Raw genomic sequence first — 16,896 nt, 5'->3', positions numbered from 1 at the left:
GATGGGAGGACATTCCACAGGGAGGGTGCCACTGCCGAGAAGGCCCTCCACTGCTTGTGTGGCACCAGCAAAGACCTTTTTATTTGTGCGGACTTTTGAACTTTTGTTCATCTGCTTTATTTGGATGCTGCTTTCATGGAGTTCCTGACCATAGCTCAACATATTAGGGATATTAAAGTGTTTTTAAAGTGTTCATTGCAAGCTGTCCTGGTAATGCGGTTGGAAGGTGGGGTGCAGATCTAAATAAATGCACAAATATTCCCACCTTAACCCCCCCCCCAAAACACAACCTAACACACTCTGCACTAGGGGTAATCAATGTGGTGCCTGTCAGGTGATGCTGGATGACCAACTCCTCACATCCTTGACCAGTGGCCATGTTGACTGGGAATAGTGGGAGTCCTACAACATTCACTTCGATGAAAAGCAAAAAGGTTTGATTCCCCATCAAAAAACGAAGATCATGGCCACTGGTCCCATCACCTCCTGGCAAATAGAAGGGGAAGAAATGGAGGCAGTGAGAGATTTTACTTTCTTGGGCTCCATGATCACTGCAGATGGTGACAGCAGTCATGAAATTAAAACACGCCTGCTTCTTGGGAGAAAAGCAATGACAAACCTAGACAGCATCTTAAAAAGCAGAGACATCACCTTGCCAACAAAGGTCCGTATAGTTAAAGCCATGGTTTTCCCAGTAGTGATGTATGGAAGTGAGAGCTGGACCATAAAGAAGGCTGATCGCCAAAGAATTGATGCTTTTGAATTATGGTGCTGGAGGAGACTCTTGAGAGTCCCATGGACTGCAAGAAGATCAAACCTATCCATTCTGAAGGAAATCAGCCCTGAGTGCTCACTGGAAGGACAGATCGTGAAGCTGAGGCTCCAATACTTTTGCCACCTCATGAGAAGAGAAGACTCCCTGGAAAAGACCCTGATGTTGGGAAAGATGGAGGGCACAAGGAGAAGGGGACGGCAGAGGACGAGGTGGTTGGACAGTGTTCTCGAAGTTACCAGCATGAGTTGACCAAACTGCGGGAGGCAGTGGAAGACAGGAGTGCCTGGCGTTCTCTGGTCCATGGGGTCATGAAGAGTCGGACACGACTAAACGACTGAACAACAACAACAACATCATAGTGAATGGGGTGCTGGTGGTGAAACAGAGCGTTGTTTTTAACAGAGATAATTCCGTCTTGAACATGGAGTCGAATTGGAAAGACACAAAGCAGCTCTGAAACAGATCAGGCTGCTTCCCAAAGTTACAGATACAAGTCGAATCTTGCGGCTGGTACACACACCCCTAATATGAATGTGAGATAGCGAGACAGATACCTTAGGGAAGGAGAAGGCTGGAAAATGTCATTTATCTACTTGGATTCACTGCCAGTATTTAATATTACTGTTCCCTTGCTTATAAAAATATGCACTGGAATGACCAATCCGCAACAGCAGCTGAACATCAAGTTTCTAAAATAAATTCTGGAGCTGATCTGAAACATACATTTTTGAAATATACTGAGCAATAAAACTTATCCTTGCCTTGTGAAAAGTGGCCGAGTGTCTAAAACTGTCTTTATTGCAGCAAAATGGCATTTGATGTCAAGAATTCTGGGAGCAATGTTTTTATAGGACGTTAAGCACAGGTCCTCTTATTATCAAGCAAAATAGTGATTTGAAATGTCAGCTTGGATAAAGGTGATAAAATGAGTTCATTGGGATTAACAGCATAACCCTTTACATACCTAAAGGGTAAAGGGACCCCTGACCATTAGGTCCAGTCGTGACCGACTCTGGGGTTGCGGCGCTCATCTCGCTTTATTGGCTGAGGGAGCCGGCGTACAGCCGGTCGTGTGGCCAGCATGACTAAGCCGCTTCTGGTGAACCAGAGCAGCGCACGGAAATGCTGTTTACCTTCCCACCAGAGTGGTACCTATTTATCTACTTGCACTGGTGTGCTTTCGAACTGCTAGGTGGGCAGGAGCAGGGACCGAGCAACGGGAGCTCACCCCGTCATGGGGATTCGAACCGCCGACCTTCTGATCAGCAAGTCCTAGGCTCTGTGGTTTAACCCACAGCGCCACCCGCGTCCCTTTACATACCTACTTGGGAGTAAATCCCACTGTTTGCAGTCCTGGTCACTTATCTGCAGCCTATAGGATACCCGAGTGATGATGCCCCATTGCTCTCAGTGCGAATTCATGCTTCAGGTTCTTCTGCCTAATAGAACTGAAGCAAACCTAGAGAAAAACAGACAATGGCTTGGGGGAAAAACACCTTTCTGAACCAAATACTGTCAAACGTGACAATTGCTTGTTCCCACCCTCCACCCCCGTTTTCACTATTGAGAAAGCTCCTCTCTCTATACGCCAACATACCTGGGACAAAATTTAGGAAGTGGTCAAGTTTTTACAGCCTTTACAGGAAAAGGAAAAAATTGATCGTGCATTGAGCAAAGAAGGAACAAATGTTGAGACAGCAATATCCTCTTTTTTGTAGAGAATTACTTCATTTACAAGTGATGGGTAACTGAAAGACTTGACCAGCATCTAATCTGTAGAGAAGTGTTGGCTTTCCTTTCATACCCCAGATTTTCTTCAGTAAACTCAAGGCAGCATACATGGTTGTTCTCCAATCCCCTGTGTGATCCACAACAACCGTGAGAGGTAGGTTATAGGCTAAGAATGGATCAGTTCAGAGAGCAGAGAGCATTGTTGGCTGCCCACTCTGCACCTTAGAGCAGATTTATGCCACAAGGTGCCATAGGAAGGCACTGGACATAGTAAAAGATCCATCGCATCCTGGTCACTGTCTCTTCGAGCTCCTGCCGTCAAGATGGAGATACAGGACGATGAAGACAAGAATGAGCCGTCTTAAGAACAGCTTCTTCTCCAGAGCGATCTCGGTCCTGAATGGGAAGCCTGGACTTTGAAAGTCATCTAATCTCCCTTGCTGTATTATACTGTATTATTTAATTAGTGTTTTTATGGAGCAGTCAAGTAATTTCGTTGTCCCCGAAGGGGGCAATGACAATAAAGATATTATTATTATTATTATTATTATTATTATTATTATTATTATTCAGGCCTGAATGGGATTTTGAGCCTAGGTCTGTGTTGGTTCCTAGCCCAACAGTCTTACATTATACCAGTTTGCTTAATTTAGCCCTAAGTGTCAGATTGTGAAAGTAATGCCCAATGGGTGAGCATGTCACAAACAGTGAGTCCCAAAATGCTTTGCAACTTGCAGGTTTCCAATGGCAGACAATATGGTTATAGTCTTTAAATGTGTTTTTGTTTAGGTGCAGCGAGTTTTGCTTTTGTTACAGTTAAGTTGCTTTCGTTTTGAATCTTATTTTGAACTTAAATTCTTTTCTTACTTATTGTAAGCCACCTGGAGACCTTTATGTTACGGGAAAGCATATAAATTCTGCAAATCAATACAGAAAGGATTAAATGGAGGTATACTGTTGGGAAAACCATCGATTTTAAGTTCTGCAAGGCATTTTGTGACCTCAGCTAGGACGGAAAGAAGTCCCCATTCAGCCACGATGCCCTGGGTTGGTCACTCTCAACATTACCTGCTTCACGGAGTTGCTTAATTAATAATAATAATAATAATAATAATAATAATAATAATAATAATAATAAAAAATTATTTATACCCCGCCCATCTGGCTGAATCTCCCCAGCCACTCTGGGTGGCTCCCAATCAAGTATTAAAAACAATACAGCGTTAAATATTAAAAACTTCCCTAAACAGGGCTGCCTTCAGATGTCTTTTAAAGATAGGATAGCTACTTATTTCCTTCACATCTGAAGGGAGGGTGTTCCACAGGGTGGGCGCCACCACCGAGAAGGCCCTCTGTCTGGTCCCCTGTAACCTCAATTCTCGCAATGAGGGAACCGCCAAAAGGCCCTCGGCGCTGGATTTCAGTGTCCGGGCTGAACGATGGGGGTGGAGACGCTCCTTCAGGTATACAGGACCGAGGCCGTTTAGGGCTTTAAAGGTCAGCACCAACACTTTGAAGTGTGCCCTGGGAGCCAATGCAGATCTCTCAGAACCGGTGTTATGTGGTCCCGGCGGCCACTCCCAGTCACCGGTCTAGCTGCCGCTTTCATAGAATTTAGAGTTGGACGGGACCAGGAGGATCATCTAGTTCTAGTCCAATCCCCTGCATTGAAGGAATCTTTTGCCCAATGAGAGGCTTGAACCCACAGTCCCATGCTCTAACAACTGAGCTAAAGTGCTCTCTAGAGGAAAGGTGGGCTTGAAATGTGAAACTGTGGCTCTCCAAAATGTTGCTGCACTACAACTTCCATAATTTGTGGCCACTGTTTAGGGAAGTTTTTAACTTTTGAGGTTTTATTGTTTGAATACAGTCGTACCTCAGAAGGCAAACGGAATCCATTCCGGAAGGCCGTCCGACTTCCAAAATGTCCGGGAACCAAGGCATGGCTTCCAATTGGCTGAAGAAAGTTCCTGCAGCCAATCGGAAGCCACGTTGGGCGTTCGGGTTCCAAAGAACGTTCGCAAACTGGAACACTCACTTCCGGGTTTGTGGCAAAAACGTTTGACTCGCAAGGCGTTCGAGATCCAAGGTACAACTGTATTTTGCTGGGAGCTGCCCAGAGTGGCTGGGGTATAAATTATTATCATTATTATTATTGCTGCTGCCATGCTGCCTGGGGCTGATGGGAACTGGAGTCCAAACCACCCAGAGGGCCATAAGATCCCCATTCCACTACTAAATATATCAATTGAAAGATGACAACAAAGTCCTCAGCATGCTGATTTGGTAGGAATTCCTCTATGACTTCAGAGAGATAAGATTACCAGTAAGCAGTCTAGGACTGCTAGCTCTAACCTACCCTATTGGAAGCCGGCCCTCTTCAAAATAATTTGAGTTTAGTCTCAGGCCTGAATATCCCGGATTGTGCAACCTGACCCAATCTAGTCGTATTTTTAAAATAAATACAAATGGCATAAACCCACACAAGAGCTTTTGCTAATGCAAGAAGTTTCCCCTATTTCCTTGCAAGCCACCCAAAATTGGCTCTGGGAGAGTTTAGAACCACCAGAATAGCATCCGGGGAGACGAGGGGGGAATAATATTATGTGGCAAGCCAAAAAGCTTAAGCTGATGGAACAATTGCCACAGCACTGAACTGCAAGAATGATGCTTAGCAGAATGAAGCATAGTTTGAGGCCACATCCATTAAGCATTTAAGACACCCAATAATAAAAAGATGAGGAAGGGAAAAGAATATGAGAATTAAGATAGAACTGTAAAAAAAAGTTATATTGTATTAAAAATCCATTTATTTTTGTGTTCTGCACATATGAATGGGTCTTACACAGACCATTTGAAGACAAAAAAGTAAATAAAAACATAAATACATATATATATTCTTACAAAATGTCAGATTTACAAAATATACATCTTGTACTTTTAGCTGGTCTTATTGTCTTAAAAAAACAAACCAGGATCTCTGAACCAGGGAGACAAAACATACTGCAAAATTACTGGGGTGGGGTTTTTTCTCTCTTGCTGCCTCATTCCCAAACACTACGCCCTGCACACACTCATCACCCCGACGACTTTCCCTTTCCAATACTTTCTATTTATTTAAAAACTTGGATCTCCGTTCATACATATAAAGGAGAAAGTTATTACAGCCATAGGAAGGGGAAATGGAAGCAGAGCTTGTTAAAAGCCTGCAGTTCTCCAATTAGTCTTTCAAGCAAAAATAAATTCAAACCCCTTAGGTTCACAGAAAGCTAAAAAATAGAAAACCCCTTAATTTATCTATGTATGAAAAGGTCAATTTAACATAATTTAAGAGACTTGAGAGCACTGGAACATTTCAGAAAGGAACATGAAATGCTTCTGAAGTAAAACTTAATTTATTTCAATGAATGGCTATCTGGAGAATTTCACATATGATGATGCTGTGCTGAAAACACCCTTTCCCTTCTTATTTCAGAAGACTTTCTATTTAACAAGGTTCAAGGAAAGAGACTGACAGCACCACCCTATACTGGTCTACTCAGAAGTATTCCTTACTCACAGAATACAGCAAGGCAGACTCTGAACATGTATTTATTATGCTTTTTTTTTATAAAGAACTGACCAGTTTAGGAAGAAGAGAAACCAGCAGTTGCAGTTTACCATTCATTTAACAGCTTCAGTACAACCCAAAAAATTAGCTGTTTGGGACATGTCATCATTCCCCATCAATGGGACTCAAGTTAGAGATGATTAATTACAGGCCACTCGGATCCTAAGTAAGCACCACTGTGTGGAACTTTTTTTTCCTGGTTATGTGTGCACAGGTTTGTGGCCTTACGACAACTTTTTGCTGGGTGGTGGTCAAGCACACAAAATGAACACATTCACTACAGAATAAGCCCCAGCGAACCCAGCAGAACTTATACCAGCGTAAAAATGGACAGGAGTGCACTGAAAGTCTCGTTGCCGATAAAATCTATTTCTCCATAATAATGGCCACAACCCAGCACAGAATTAGATTTTTAAAAAAGAAACTCTAACACTGATTTCAACGGGCTTTTAAAACCACGTGAACAGAGAACGGGATTTAGGTCTGGGCTGATAAATATCTTTCTGCTGCAGTTGTCGGTTTCAAAGTCTTTCCCCCTTTTTCAGTATTTAAGGGTGATCTCTGTAATTAGCAGAGGAAACTGCAGCCTTGTGACCAAGAGATATTATAACCGCCTGCTTTGCGTATTTTGATGTGGCCTGTTTTGTCAAGTGTTCCAAATTAAAACTCCCATTTTTTAAAAAACAAACAGTGGGTGAGTCTCAGATTGAGTTAAACAGGAGACCTTTCTGAAACTTCCCTCTTGTGTTCATAAAAGGAATGTGGACCTGACTGAGCCAGCGAGCTCCATGGCTGAACCTCAACAAATTCTTTGTTAAGTTTCCCCATAAAAAACTGATCCCATGCTTATGCCTTGGCACAGAGAAATACACTTTAGTTTCTCTTTTGTCTCCGCTAACAAAAGGGAAGAGGGTAAATCGCATTCTACTGAAAATCAACATGTCAATTCTTTTTTCAGAATCCTGCACAGAAAGCTCCTCTCCTCCCCCACCCCAGCAAGATACCTTCTGCCAAGGCAGGGATTCATTTGGGGGGAAATCTTTTAAAGCTGAAGTAGAGGAGAAAACGTTTTCTGCAGAGCCTATTTAACATGCATTAACTCAGGAGAGGTTTCACAGAGGTCAGTGAAACTTAACAGGGAAATCCTAAAGGGGTCTACTCAGGAGGAAGACCCAGTGGGGTCTTACTCACAAGTAAGTCTATAGAGGACGCTAAAATCCTATACACATACTTACTTAGGAGTAAGAGCCTTGAAATTAAAGGGATGGCATTCTGAGTAAGTCATGCAGAGGATGGAACTGAAGATTCCTAAAGAAGTTTGCAGACAGAAGACACACAAAACAGAAGTACGGGGAGCAAGACTTCCAATTTGCAGTGTTGTCTGAGAAAAATAAAATCTGCCAGGATGCAGTTGACAAAGGCTGTGAATCAGGACTCTGGATTTGGGGTGGGGGAGTTAGGAACTTCCAATCTGACAGCACATAAATCCACAAATGTGACCAATTTTTTTATTTTTTTTTGGGGGGGGGAATATATTGCTTTTCTTCCCTTTCCTATGCTGTCTCCCCAGCTTCTATCCCTGGCACAATCCCAATATTTCCCTTTGAACAGATACTGCAGCACTTAAAAAGGGGGGGGGGGGGAGGGAAGTAAAGAAATTCTCACAGGGTTAAGAAATTTACTGTCCCGAGGAGCAGTCTTAAGAAGGACACTTAATCTTCAACTCTTCAACTTGGCCAGCCTGCAAGGCGAAACAAGCCAGCAACCATCTTTATCTTTTTGGTGGCAAGAAGAAGAGGCAGAGTTTGAAGGAAAACAGCAGGCGTCTCACCAGTTCCCTCTTTCCTGCTACAATCAAGTCTTCTCCACAAGAAGCAAGAGAGCAGCAGCTTTGGGGAGACAGCCTGCCTGGGACGGAAGAGGCTCATACAGCCGTCTCCCCTTTGCTCCCGGTGCTGAGTCTGTGGTAGAAGCGGCGCCAGGACTGGAGGGTCTTGCCCGTCCAAATCCAGAAGCCGGTGGTGATGCCTACAACCATGGTCATGAGGTACTTGATGACAAAGACCGTGAAGTCAGGGCTCATGGGGGCCACGTTTGCAGGGCAAGGGATGTCGTAGCTGTTGCAGGTCTGCAGAAGCCAGGTCCTCTCCCAGGTGTCCCGGAAGGCCTGTTCGTAGAAGTAGCAGGCCAGCACAATGGTGGCCGGCACTGTGTAGAGGACGCTGAAGACCCCAATCCTCACCATCAGCTTCTCCAGCTTCTCCGTCTTGGTGCCATCGTGCTTCATGATGGTCCTGATCCGGAAAAGCGACACAAAGCCGGCCAGCAGGAAGGAGGTGCCGATGAAGAGGTAGACGAAGAGCGGAGCCAGGACGAAGCCCCGCAGGGCGTCCACGCTGTAGATGCCCACGTAGCAGACCCCACTGAGGACATCTCCATCCACCTGCCCCATGGCCAGGATGGTGATGGTCTTGATGGCCGGCACAGCCCAGGCGGCCAAGTGGAAGTATTGGGAGTTGGCCTCAATGGCTTCGTGGCCCCACTTCATCCCGGCCGCCAGGAACCACGTGAGCGAGAGAATGACCCACCAGATGGAACTAGCCATGCCGAAGAAGTAGAGGATCATGAAGAGAATGGTGCAGCCCTCCTTCTTGGTGCCTTGCACCACCGTGCGGTAGCCGTCCTCGGAGAAGCGTTCCACGCACACCACCTTGTCTTCTAGGACGAAGCCGGCCACGTACGCCACGGCCACCATGAAGTAACACCCCGAGAGGAAGATGATGGGTCTCTCCGGATAGCTGAAGCGCCGCATGTCCACCAGGTAGGTCAGCACGGTGAAGAGAGTGGAGGCACAACATAGCACGGACCAGATGCCCACCAGCAGGCGGGCAAAGCGGACTTCCGCCTCTTTGAAGTACATCAGCCCGTAGGGCAGGCCTGGCTCACAGGGGGCGCCACAGTCCCTCTCGCCCAGGAAGCGGTAGCCCAGGTAAGGGGGCACCTTGAGCTGGCGGGGGCAGGAGGAGGCGGAGCTGGAGGGGGGCAGAGGGTGCGACGGGGGGTCGGGCAGAGGGGGAGTGGGCGAGGAGGCGGCGGAGGGGGGGTAGCCGCCCCCGGGGGCGCCGCCCGTCCCCCCCGAGGTGTCCGAGGTGTTTTGGCCCACGCAGATCTCGTCGGCGCCCTGGACGGGGAAGTTCTCGCAGCGGAGGCGCTCGGGCCACTGGAAGCCGAACTTGTTCATGAGGGCCTCGCAGCCCTGGCGCGCCCTCTCGCAGAGCGAGCGGCAAGGCGGGATGGCCCGCTCCAGGACGGTGCAGACGGGCGCGTACATGGAGCACAGGAAGAAGCGCAGCTCGGGCGAGCACTGCACTTTCACCAGCGGGTAGAACTGGTGCACCTCCAGGCCCGCGTCCTCCTGGCTCGTGTGGCCCAGCAGGTTGGGCAAGATGGTCTGGTTGTAGGCGATGTCCGTGCACAGAGGGATGGAGATGGGCTGGCAGAAGCCGTGGTCCGGCACCGAGATGCCCTTCTCGCCCTGGTAAGGCTGCGCCCCGGCGCCCCGAGGGAAGCCCCAGACCAGGGCGCACCACGCCAAGGCCCACAGGCCCGCGGGAGGAAGGGGCGCCGCCCGCCTCCCGCACGACGCCGCTCCCCGGCCCATGATCCGGCGCAGCGGCGGGCAGCCGAACACGCGCGCACCCGGGAGAGAAGCGCGGAGCACCAGGGAGGTCTGCGCAGCCCGGCGCCGCGGGGCTCCCAAGGCAAGAGCCGCCGGACCTCCGCGACTTTCCTTCAACGGGGCGAGCTGCAAAAGGGGTCAGGCGGCGGCGGGGCTTGCTCGGCTCGCTCTTGCAGCCGCCTGCTCTCGGGTGGGGGAGGCGGGAGGGGCGGATCGCTCGCTCAGCCGGCTCTCCCGTTGATCGCTCGCCAAAGGGCTGTGCAGGGATCCGTCTGCGGAGCAGCCAGGACCGGGAAGCCTCTCCGCGTTTGCCTCGCCTCCGGAACGGGTCTTTCCAACACTCAAAACACACGCCTCGGTTTGTCCCAAAAGTACCTGGTTCCCAACGAAACCGCAAGGGCTGCAGTCTTTTTTCCCCCGCCGCGCGAAATCAGTCCATAGGGGTTTTCTTCCTTTTTATATATAAAAAAGTTTCATCGGAGGCGTCGGGTGTGGAAGAACAAGTCCTTGAGAAAGTCCCTCCGTGGCAATTTCGCTTGCTCTCCGTTCCTTTAAAAAAAAATAAATTCCTGGGATTTTAGGCTTCAGAGTTAAACGGATTACGATTGCTTCTCCCGCTTGCTCCGCGCATTTTACTCCAGGGGCTTTTCAGTAATTTTTAAAAAATCCAATTACTGCGTGGTTCCTCCGCCCCGCGCTGACTCGGCTGCTTCTTCGCACGCTCTCGACACCCCGGTTTAAGAGACAGCCGAACAGATCCCGCCGGCGCCCCCGCGCTTGGCAGATGCAAGCCGTCTCTCCGGCGGCTGGAGCGGCCGATGGAACTCGCCTTACAAAATGAGGAGGAGGCGGGGGAGCGGCAGAAAAGGGAAAGGACGCATTTATGCCCGAGCGTTCCATGGAACGCCGCCCCTTCCCCATTCACAAACCGAGCGGTGGGCGGGGCCACGCCATCCCAGTCCCTGCCAATGGCGCGGTCTGTTGTCTCCGCAGCTCTGCTTACGATTGGCTGGGAAGATAAAAGGGCTCTCAGGGGCGGGGAGGAATGTGGGCGGATCCCGGGCGATGGGATTCCTCTGCTGAAAAGTTGAAAGAAACTTTCTCTGAGGCAAGAATGGACGGCGCGGGGGGCGGGGCGGGGGCGTTCAAAGAGAGCCCAGGACGAGATCAGAGCGGATGAGGTCACATCAGATGTGCAGCGTTCCTGATGTTGTCCCGTTCCTTTCCCAGAAATGATTTTTTCCCCGAAAACACCACTGCTGCGTCCCTCCTCAAACGTCCCCAGTAGGTAAGATAGGAACCCAGACTCTAGGTGGTCTGAAACTGCGTCCCGATTCCACGAGTCTTATTTAAACCCTCCTAGTGAAAGGAATGTGACTTATTTTATATGTAAGCGCTTTAAAGACCAGGATGTTAAACATAATAATTGTACACCCTTTGATTTTTAAAGGGAGAAAGGATAATTATCAAGAAATCTGCAGAGTATACAGATTTGAAGGGGTTTAGTTGCATAGCAGCTATGTCTCCTTGTAACTGTCCAAGTAATTATTTTGAGGGCAGTGTATGTCAATCTAGGGAAGCGGACTTGCCGATCAAAAGGTCGGCGGTTCGAATCCCTGCTCCTGCCAACCCAGCAGTTCAAAAACACAAAGTGCAAGTAGATAAATAGGTACCACTGCAGTGGGAAGGTAAACAGTGTTTCCGTGCGCTGCTCTGGTTCACCAGAAGTGGCTTAGTCATGCTGGCCACATGACCTGCGTGCTGGAAGCTGTACGCCGGCTCCCTCGGCCAATAAAGCGAGCTGAGTGCCGCAACCCCAGAGTCGGTCACGACTGGACCTAATGGTCAGGAGTACCTTTACCTATGTCCATCTAAGGGAGAGGCCAGTGTATAGCACACAGCTTTACTGCCTACTCTTGAGTAGCCATGAAACTCAGTGGCAATACTTAGCACTTGTTTTCGGAGCGTTTTACTTGCGCAAAAATGTTATTCATACACCACAGCAGCTGCTACTGAATGCATACACAGGCATTCGTTCGGTTTAGTCGCTTCAGGACAGATTTAAATTCAAATGCTCTGAATTGTGCAGCTTCAACGGGAATTCTTTTTTTAATCACATTTTTTATGGCCGGGACATTTCCCTTCTCATAACACAACTTTTAAAATGCACTAAAGTTCAATGTTTAAAGAAAGTTCTGTTAAACTCCCCCCCCCAAAAAAAGAAAAAGCTTCAGAAAAGAAAGTTGACATCATATTAAAGGGTGGAGCTGGTGTCTCATGAACTCCAGTGTGATATTCAATGCAAACGTAAGCACTTTTATCTCAGAAAGAAATCCCAGGAATTTACTCCCCAGTTAGTGTGTATAGCACACAGCTTTAATTAATCTGAAGCAAGTAGTACAGGCTAGGGTAGTTGAATTCGAGGAAAAGGTGCCAGGAAGATTTTCTGGGCCCAGGATACTGTATGTGGATTGGGTTCCCTTCACCTCTCACAAAAAGAGGATTCAGATTTGCATTATAGTTTTAATTCACAGGGACAAGAAACTCACTTTTTTTAAAGATGGGTGGAGCTCAGAGTCTGATTTCCTTTGTTGGCTTTGGGTCTGGTACAGCAGTACCCCCCCTCCCTGCCCCACATCTCTGATTTCAGGGACTCCATAATAACACAGTCTCTTTCTTTTCATTCCATAACAATGAATTGGTGGGAAAGGCTCTCCCCTACACTCCATTCACTTCTATGGAGGGCGGGGGAAGGGCTGCCATCAAGAGCAGCCTTAAGGAGGAAGGCCAACGGTCCCCTCTGCTGTTTACAGCAAGATGCAAACGACAAATGGCCAAATTTGAGTCTGTTTGAGTTCACCCTTCCCATAAGCTGCTGTCCTAACCACATTTCCTAGAGCGGAATTAAGGAACCCGTTTCAATGAATCAGAGCGCTTACGAGTAGGCGTGGTGTTTTTTAGGATATAGTACGGCACTGTGGGTTAAACCACAGAGCTTAAAACTTGCCATTCAGAAGGTCAGCGGTTCGAATCCCCGCGACGGGGTGAGCTCCCATTGTTCGGTTCCTGCTCCTGCCCAACTAGCAGTTCGAAAGCACATCAAAGTGCAAGTAGATAAATACGTACCGCTCCGGTGGGAAGGTAAACCGCGTTTCCATGCGCTGCTCTGGTTCACTAGAAGCGGCTTAGTCATGCTGGCCACATGACCCAGAAGCTGTATGCCGGCTCCCTCGGCCAATAAAGCGAGATGAGCGCCGCAACCCCAGAGTCTCCATGACTGGACCTAATGGTCAGGGGTCCCTTTACCTTTACCTAGCATAAATGACAATAGTATATTCCAGGGACGTCCAACTTCCAGGGGACTGCGATCCACTCACACGATTAAAATCTGTTTCAGGTCAAGGTTGTTGACCTGATGTCACGTTTTAGGGAGTCCCTTTTCCTTTACCTTACTTGGGAGATCTGAAAAACTTTAATGGCTTGGCTTTTCACGGTCTGCCCAACATTGGATAAATTCTGGTTCTGGGGTATGGAAGGAAGCAAAATTTGCCTGTGGGTTCCAATGTGAGTGTGGTTAAGGAACTGCAGTTGTTAGGCACTCGCATCTGACTTCTGTCTCAGCCTCTTGGCTTGGCAAGAAGGGCAGGGAAATAACTCTTGGAACAACAACATTTATAACACCCACACCCACACCCACACACCCCAGAACAAAACATCATATACGCTTAAGTAAGTAGCTACTTAACCTCAGCAACTAAAACTCTCCACCACAACAGCAACAGAGTTTCTGGAAAACACTTGAGTCTATTTCATGAGTCTTCAGGGAAAGGAAGTTATGTCTGGACGTAACCTCTGGGAAGCGTCAAGTGATCCACAATGTTTTAACATCATGGCTCAGTTGTGCTGCGGGGTTAAGAACTGCTGTTTTGTTTTTATTTTATTTGTCAAATTTTTTAAATTAGTTTTCACAACATTATAAACAAACACATAAGACAAACAAACATAAATCATAGCCTTATTGAAAATTACACGTATTAACATTGTTAAGTGACTTCCTCGCTTCCCCTTCGTTAGATTTCATTGCATATCATTTTAACGGTTTTCCAAATCACAGTTCTTATAAAATTTAACTTAAACATTAACATCCTTAGATCTTCACATTACGAAATTAAACATAATAATTTATCACTTAACAGAAATAAAATCCTAAGCCAATTAAGTATCTGCAAGCTGTTTTCAGTTAATTTAACTTAACATATTTAACTAAGTAATCATTAAATTTAATCCACTCTTCCTGATACTCCTCCTCCTTCTGGTCACGGACTCTTCCGGTTAGGTCGGCTGGCTCCAAAAAATTCCTCATCTTCATCTGCCATTCTTCTATCTTTAGTAATTCTTGGGTTTTCCACTTTTTAGCTAACAAAATACGAGCAGCAGTTGTGGCATACAAAAATAATTTCACATTTTTCTTGGGCAATTCCAAACCACCTTTTTATCTGTAGATCTCAGGGCACTTCACAGCATAAAAATACAAGATAAAAACACCAGATAAAATACATAGTTAAACAAGAACAAAACAAAACAATAAACCTCCCTTCCCACATCTCCACCCCCCCAAAAAAACACACATTTATAAGGGGTATAACATGTTAACATGCCCTTTGTGGCTTAGGGCCCTCGTATTTACGGGACTCCTTCTCCTGATGTGCCCCTCAGAGGACCTTAAGGTCCATGAATAATAATAGTTTAGAGGTCCCGGGCCCTAAGGAAGTCAGATTATCCTCCACCAGGGCCAGGGCCTTCTCAGTGATGGCTCCGACCTGGTGGAATGCTCTGCCCCATGAGACCAGGGCCCTGCAGGATTTAACTTCCTTCTGCAGGGCCTGTAAGACAGAACTATTCCGCCTGGCTTTCAATCTGAACTTAGCCTGATCTTTTATTCCCCTTCCTTCCTTCCCCCTCCCCTTTTTATGAAGATAACCCACTCTGGGATCCCACAGTTAATTCTCCCCTGGTCTCCGCGCTGGCCCAAATAGGACTCATTTAGCCAGCTAGCCCTGGTGATCATCTAATGTTTATTAGATGGATTTTGTCCCTAAATTGATTTTTGAATTCTGAATTTATTGTTATTCACGTTTTATACTGTATTTTATGCTGGGGTTTTTTGCATCAATTAAGTGTTTTAAATTTGTTGTTACCCACCCTGAGCCCAGTTTTCTGAACCGGGAAGGGCGGGGTATAAATAAAAATGTATTATTATTATTATTATTATTATTATTATTATTATTATTATTATTATTATTATGTTAGTCAGCCAAAGGCCTGGAGGAACAGTTTTGTATAATGAAGGTGGCCACAAATGGGGAGCCACTTCAAAAAAGGCGCCGTTCTCGTATTGCCACCCTCTAGACCTCACGTAGAGGAGGCACATGAGGCTGTTTATGAGATGTCTTTCTAAAAGGAAGGGTGCAAACAGCCCAATCTTCTGCCAGGTAACCAGGTACAGAATTGCAGCTTCAATAAATATAGATGGGTATATTAGGCAAGCTGAATCCATTAGCAGTATTCTTTAAAAAAAGAAAGAAAAAAGTTTAGGGTAAATGCTAACATCCCTTTGCAAGGAATGTTCACCCAAATAGTGATACAAAATCATTGCAGACTCCCACCCACACAATTCTATTTTTGCCTGCCCCAATTGACATGCCGCAATATATTTTTAATGTAGCAGGATTTGACTTGCTTCTGGGCTGAATGCAGGGAGAGAGAAAAAGCCTTGGCCTTTTTTAATTGCAGGACTCTGAGATACAGCCTTTGTGGTTAAGCAGGGTTAGTTTTCTTTTTTTAAAAAAACAGCAACAACGTATTTTCACGCAGCCACAGAGCGCTTAAGTCATGCAAACCCATTTTATCAGAGTTACCACCAGTGACATACCAAGGATGAGGTCTTCCAACTTGATCCATTGTGTTTAACTTCATTCAGTCCCTGAGAGTATTCGCTTCAGGAGAAGCTCTGGAGGGATTAGGCTGAACCGGGCAATATCTGTCATCTGTGCCTGCGCAGATTCCTTATCGCTATTTGCATTTCTGTTAAAAACGTGTGAGGCACAATCCTAGGCATGTCTGCTGGGAACTGAGTTCAAGGGGCTTAGCCCTAGGTAAGTGGGTATAAGATTGCTGTGATAGCTCAGTAGGTGACTCTTAATCTCAGGGCTGCGGATCAGTCTGAGGGAAACCAAAGAGTTAGGGGTGGATGTGTGACATCACAGAACATGGGCAAGAATTGTGTGTTGTCTGGGTGGGTGGGGACAGGGCTGAGCATCATAGTGGTAGTATAAAATGTAAAGGGACCCCTGACCATTAGGTCCAGTCGTGGCCGACTCTGGGGTTGCGGCGCTCATCTCGCTTTATTGGCCGAGGGAGCCGGTGTCCAGCTTCCGGGTCATGTGGCCAGCCGTTTCTGGCGAACCAGAGCAGCGGACGGAAACACTGTTTACCTTCCCGCCGGAGCGGTACCTATTTATCTACTTGCACTTTGATGTGCTTTCGAACTGCTAGGTGGGCAGGAGCAGAGACCGAGCAATGGGAGCTCACCCCGTCACGGGGATTCGAATCACCGACCTTCTGATCAGCAAGTCCTAGGCTCTGTGGTTTAACCCACAGCGCTACCCACGTCCCAGTGGTACAATACAGCATCTTAAAAAGCAGAGACATCACCTTGCCAACAAAGGTCCGTATAGTAAAAGCTATGGTTTTCCCAGTAGTGATGTATGGAAGTGAGAGCTGGACCATAAAGAAGGCTGATCGCTGAAGAATTGATGCTTTTGAATTCTGGTGCTGGAGGAGACTCTTGAGAGTCCCATGGACTGCAAGAAGATCAAACCTCTCCATTCTGAAGGAAATCAGCCCTGAGTGCTCACTGGAAGGACAGATCGTGAAGCTGAGGCTCCAATACTTTGGCCACCTCATGAGAAGAGAAGACTCCCTGGAAAAGACCCTGATGTTGGGAGAGATGGAGGGCACAAGGAGAAGGGGACGGCAGAGGACGAGATGGTTGGACAGTGTTCTCGAAGCTACCAGCATGAGTTTGACCAAACTGCGGGA

The 16,896-nt window shown here is 47.0% G+C and overlaps 1 protein-coding gene across 1 annotated transcript; it reads right to left on the bottom strand.

Moving 5' to 3' along the window:
• Positions 1 to 6,801: 6,801 nt before the first annotated feature.
• FZD7 (frizzled class receptor 7) lies at positions 6,802 to 10,746 on the bottom strand. The gene has a single exon (XM_081203833.1). The coding sequence runs from the start codon at positions 9,775 to 9,777 to the stop codon at positions 8,041 to 8,043; it is 1,737 nt and encodes a 578-aa protein (XP_081059959.1). The 5' UTR covers positions 9,778 to 10,746; the 3' UTR covers positions 6,802 to 8,040.
• Positions 10,747 to 16,896: the final 6,150 nt, after the last annotated feature.

This window comes from Podarcis bocagei (assembly GCF_964188305.1).
Source record: "Podarcis bocagei genome assembly, chromosome: 1".
Taxonomy (NCBI): domain Eukaryota; kingdom Metazoa; phylum Chordata; class Lepidosauria; order Squamata; family Lacertidae; genus Podarcis; species Podarcis bocagei.
This window is presented reverse-complemented; position numbering and strand designations above follow the sequence as displayed.